The sequence below is a fragment of the Microtus ochrogaster genome, chromosome 6 (assembly GCF_000317375.1).
Source record: "Microtus ochrogaster isolate Prairie Vole_2 chromosome 6, MicOch1.0, whole genome shotgun sequence".
NCBI classification, from domain to species: Eukaryota; Metazoa; Chordata; class Mammalia; order Rodentia; family Cricetidae; genus Microtus; species Microtus ochrogaster.
Window position 1 is genome coordinate 77,398,743 of NC_022013.1, and position 5,221 is coordinate 77,403,963.

The 5,221-nt window shown below is 53.0% G+C and overlaps 1 protein-coding gene across 1 annotated transcript in view; it reads right to left on the reverse strand.

The window, feature by feature from the left end:
- The window catches only part of Nenf (neudesin neurotrophic factor), an 8,937-nt gene extending 5,584 nt beyond the window's left edge, over positions 1 to 3,353 (reverse strand). Inside the window, exon 1 of the mRNA XM_005348880.3 lies at positions 3,043 to 3,353. Within this exon, the coding sequence (XP_005348937.1) occupies positions 3,043 to 3,216 (174 nt within the window). The 5' untranslated portion in view covers positions 3,217 to 3,353. The remainder of the gene's footprint in view (positions 1 to 3,042) is intronic.
- Between the last annotated feature and the right edge of the window lie 1,868 nt (positions 3,354 to 5,221).

Consider the following 5,221-nt stretch of genomic DNA (forward strand, 5'->3'; position numbering starts at 1 on the left):
GCAATAGAAACCCTAAAATGCAGGGCCAGATAGCGAGACCTTGTCTCAAAAACTAGAACAATGAAAATTAATTCCAAAATTGCTCACAGGGACTTTGACTTTAAAGCTGGAAGGAGTCTAGAAGATGCTCAAACAGTTCTTTATGGTTGAGACTGTTAGTTGTGCGTGTTTCTCTCTCTCTCTGTGTGTGTGTGTGTGTGTGTGTGTGTGTGTGTGAGAGAGAGAGAGAGAGAGAGAGAGAGAGAGAGAGAGAGAGAGAGAACGAGAGCTCTCTAGGCTAGCCCTGAACCCAGTTCTCCTGAATGTCTCCTGAGGGTTGGGATTCCAGGCTTGCCCCCACCACACCCTGCTGAATAAGGCTGTTTGGTTCCAAGGATAAGATATAATAAGGAGGAGGGACTCAGAAGGAAAGGCAGGACCACACGGGGAGATTTGGAACACAAGGTTCCTCCTGCCCTCTCTCGATGCCCACCAGAGGGCATCCTTAGCCCAGAGAGAACTTGCCTAGATGTAGGGGGACAGTGAGTAGGGACCCAAAGTTGCTCAAGAGCCAGGGCTCCAGGAAAACATGCATGGCAGGAAGGGACGGGAGCTTTCACTGCCCTTCACCTGAGACGTGCGGTGGCCTCACCATCTGGCATTTCTGGCTGTCTCTGGCCAATAGCAAGTGCCTCAAGGGCCATGGAAGCACTGGGCAGAAAGGAAATGAGTGGACTGTGGGCACAGCTGGTCAGAGTACCCACACCTCATTATCCTCTGGGCCCGGGTGAGGGCTGAGCCAGACCAGCTCCTCAGTACCCCTCTTTAGTTTTCCAGAGAAAACTGCCTTCCTGTGGTCCTGCAGGCATTCATCACCCATGACCTATCTGAGGGTCACAGAACAGGGGTTACCAACAGACCAAAAGGGATAAAGTAATAGAAAGTGGAAGAAAACACAAGTGCGTGGTCTGAGGTTGCTCTACATCAGGTGGCTCTACATATAGGAAATCATAGTTAATCTGGGTGGGTGTGACCTGCTCCAGCCCACGGAAAGGTCACGAGGTTCCCTGAGGAAAAGGGAACTCTCCCTAGCAGGTGGCGCCTGCCTGAGATCAATGTGAGTTCTTCGGCCACCCTGGTTTGCACAGTGAATCCAGGACAGCCAGAACTATATAGTAAGATCCTGTCTCAACAAACCCTTCCAGGAAGGAAGGAAAGAAGGAAGGAAGGAAGGAAATAAGGAAGGAAGGGAGGGAGGAAAGACATAAGGAAAGAAGAAGGGAAGGAAGGGAAGGAGGAAGGAAATAAGGAAGGGAGGGAGGGAGGAAGGAAGGACCTACTGGAGAATTCCAGCCTCCTTCGGTTCAGCTACCTGATTAGCCAGCCCCACCAGAAACCATTGTAATAATACCTCCCCTCTTCCTCTCCGATGCCAGTACCATTCATTTGAAAATATGGCAGCTGTGAGGCTTAGTGACTTGGCTTAAATCACAAGCCCAGGTACCAGTAAAGGTTTAAGTTTCAGCATGACCAAATAACAAACCATGATGCTACTGGAGGTGGTGAGCGTGGCTACTGGTAATTCCTCAGGACCCATAGCATAGACCAGAGCCATTTCTGGCACCACACAGCTCTGCTAACTACCCAGGGCACTCCTCTGCCTCTGCTCCCAGCAACTCCTTCCCTGGCTCCTTCCACCTCATGCTATGGCTCTCCACCCTTAAGTCTCGGTCCACGTATGATTAATATGAAAACTAGGGTCTTAGTCCTTGTCCTGTAGTCTCTGGGTGTGCCCTTCCTTGGAATGTGTGCTGGGGGGGGTCAAGAACCCCCATATATGGATGAATGCAAACTCTATAGAGGGCGGTTCACAGATATTAAAGACGAATCCACTCCTGGGTTCTTTACGCTATCTCTTCCCCTTGAATCTACCCTTTCCCTGGCAGCAAACGACCAAGAGCCAGTCATCTGCGCACTAGAAACCCTGGCTTCTTCCCCAGCTACACTGGGTGCACCCATGTATGGTGCTCCCATGCATAGTGCTCCTATGCATGGTTCTCCACGTAAAGCCCACTGGACACCCCATGCAAGTCGTGAGGCATCCCCGTCGGATAGGGAGGAATACAACTCCTTGCTAAGTGTTCTCTGCACGTGTGAGCATCTGCACCAAGAGCTCCCTTAACACCATCTGCCCCTACCACCACCACGTTCCTATCCCTGTGTCCTCCTCATGGACCCATGGGTCTAAACCAGTGGTTCTCAATCTTCCTAATGTTGTAACCTTTAATACAGTTCCTCATGTTGTGGTGATCCCCAACCATAAAATTATTTTGTGCTACTTCATAACTCTAATTTTGCTACCATTATGAATCGTAATGTAAATATCTATGTTTTCCGATGGTCTTAGGGGACCCCTGTGAAAGGGTCCACGACCCACAGGTTGAGAACTGTGTCCTAAATTGTCATCCATAAGGACCCCTGCATATTCGGTCTGTGTAAGGCCAGCTAAAACAGAGAGACTAGGGAGCACAGTCCAGAAAGGCTGAGCAAAGCAACACAGGTCCCTCCCTCCTGAGCCGCTGAGCCCTTCAGTTTCCCCGGCAGTAAAGACAGGGGATTCATTCCTGGAAAGTATGGCTTCCTCCCTACCTAAAGCAGCCGCCCCTATGGGGGAGCGTTGTTCCCCCTCTGCATTCATCCCCACGAGCCCAGACACTAAATGGGGTCTGATGGAAGGGTTCCAGAAGGCCTGGGACAACGGAGCAGGAAGAGGAAGGGCTGAGAAGTCCTGGATCATCAGGGCTCGCCCCAGTCTCACTAGCCCAGAGAGCGCGCTCTGGCTGGCCACTGCACAAACCATAGGCCGTGTGGCCCCAGGCCACATTCACACTAAAATCTAGAAGGGTCTGAGGTCTGTACTCAAACCACAGCGACAAGGCGGGGCGAGGGGAGCGCGGGGTGGGGCATGAAGGCAGCGCTCGGCCTCCACCAAGGGCCTCGCGCGGGTCCCCTGCCACCAACTGGGGCCTGGGGACAGCAGCCGGCCCAGGCCGCGCCGCCTACCTCCTCGCCGCCGTAGCGGGCCAGCTCCTCCTCCGTGAAGAGCCGCACCGGGGGCCCGCGCTCTGCGGGGCGCGGCGTCTGCCCAGCGCGGGCTGTGGCCACCGGGGTTAGAGCCAGCACCAAGGCGAGCGCCGCCAGCGGCCGCAGCCGCCACCTGGGCGCTGGGCGCGCCATGGACCGCCTGGAGCCGGCGGGAGGACGGCGGGGCGGAGCACAGTCAGCAACTAGGGAGGGGCCCTGTAAAACAGGACCCGGCCTTATTAATTACTCTCTCGGAGAATAAATCCTACTCTGTTGCCTGTAATATTCTTGGCGGTGATCCTCCTGCCTCAGCCTCCAGAAAACTGGGATTCCAGGCTGGTGGCACCAAGCCCAGATAGCTTGCTTACTTTTCTGTCCTTCCTTCCCTCCCTCCTTCCTTTCTATGGCTCCCTTCCTCTTTTCTTTTTTCTCCCTCCCCCTCCCCCTCCCCTCCCCTCCCCTCCCCTCTCTCCTCTTTCCAGGTTTCAGGGTCCCTCCAAGCCTGGCTCTTTTATGTTACATCTAATTTGTGACCTTGAAGAGGCCCTTCAGGCCAAACACAACTTGACTGGTTTCTGTCCTCCAGCGCTCTGTCTGGCTGTTCCAGCCCCTTCTCTTTCTGCAGGCCTGTGTGTTAGGACCCTCTTGAAATGGAAAGATCCTTCCTGGATTTTTGCTGACCACACTTAGCTGCCAACTTCCCAGAGAGGCTAAGGAGCAGTTTGTAATTGAATAGCATGCCCACCAGGCACACTGGAGTGAACCTGTACCCAGACTCTCCAGGTGCCCCAAGTGCCCTCTGCTATTCAAACCCAGATTCTTTTTTTTTTTTGGGGGGGGGGTTAAGATAGGGTTTCTCTGTAGACCAGGCTGGCCTTAAACTCACAGAGATTCACCTGCCTCTGCCTTCTGGGTGCTGGGATTAAAGGAGTGCACCACCACTGCCGGGCTCAGACTCATTTTTAAAAACACCCGTGGAAGCAATAGTTATCTGTAGAGAAAGTAGAAACTGGAGCTGGAGAGATGGCTTAGTGTTTAAGAGCACAGCTGCTCTTCTAGAGGACCTGGGCTCAATTCCCAGCACCTACATGGCAGCTCCCAACCATCAGTAATTCCAGTCCCAGGGGACCTGACTTTCTGATCTCTGTGGGCAGCAGGCACAAATGTGGTGCACGGACACACGTGCAGACACAACATCCATACACATAAAATAAATAAAATAAAAAATAGAAACTATTTCCACTACTGTTTACTAGTACTTAAGTCTTAACTGTGTCTAACAGTAAAACAGAAGGGTCAGATGCAGGTCGCCGGCCACACAGGTGGCTGGAGAGGATGTGACAATAACCCAGAAACAACCCCGAGAGACCAGCCACAGGAAGGAAGGAGGTGGCGGTCACTATGAGATTCTGGTGCTGTGGGTCACCTGGCTGGAACCAGAGATACAAGATGCCTTTGGAGTAGGGTTGGAGTCTTGGGAGAGGAGCTGGAGCTTACCATCCGCATTCTCTCCCCCTTCTCTGGACTTGCCAGTCTCGGGCAGCACTTCCTGATCTGAATTCAGTGGAAACCCTGATATAAATGTCCATATATCCCCCAAGGATAAAATACCTTACCAATATCTCACCAATACCCTAGGCTTCCTTTTTCCAAAATCAAATTGGCGATCAAAATTAACCATCACAAATAGGCAGCAATAGTTTCATAACACACACAAGGTAACTGAGGTACAGGGAGGTTAAATGAACTATCAAGACTCAGGGTTGGTCAGAGCAGAGCCAAGACAGAATGGGACATGGGGTACCTGGTTCCCGCTTTTGCTAGCTGCTGTCTGCTGTCTCTGGTGGACACTGAGCGGAGGAGCGGCACTGACAACTGGGCACGCAAGCCGAGGCCTCAGAGAGCAGGCGTTTGGGAGTGGGTTTGTTTCCTAGGGCCACTGTGCTGGAGGACCACAAACCCACTGTGCTGGGGGACCACAAACCCACTGTGCTGGGGGACCACAAACCCGCTGTGCTGGAGGACCACAAACCCGCTGTGCTGGAGGACCACAGACTGATGGAGGAGCACAGGCCTGCTGTGCTGGAGGAGTACAGACTGATGGAGGAGCACAGACTGATGGAGGACCACAGACCCGCTGTGCTGGAGGAGCACAGAC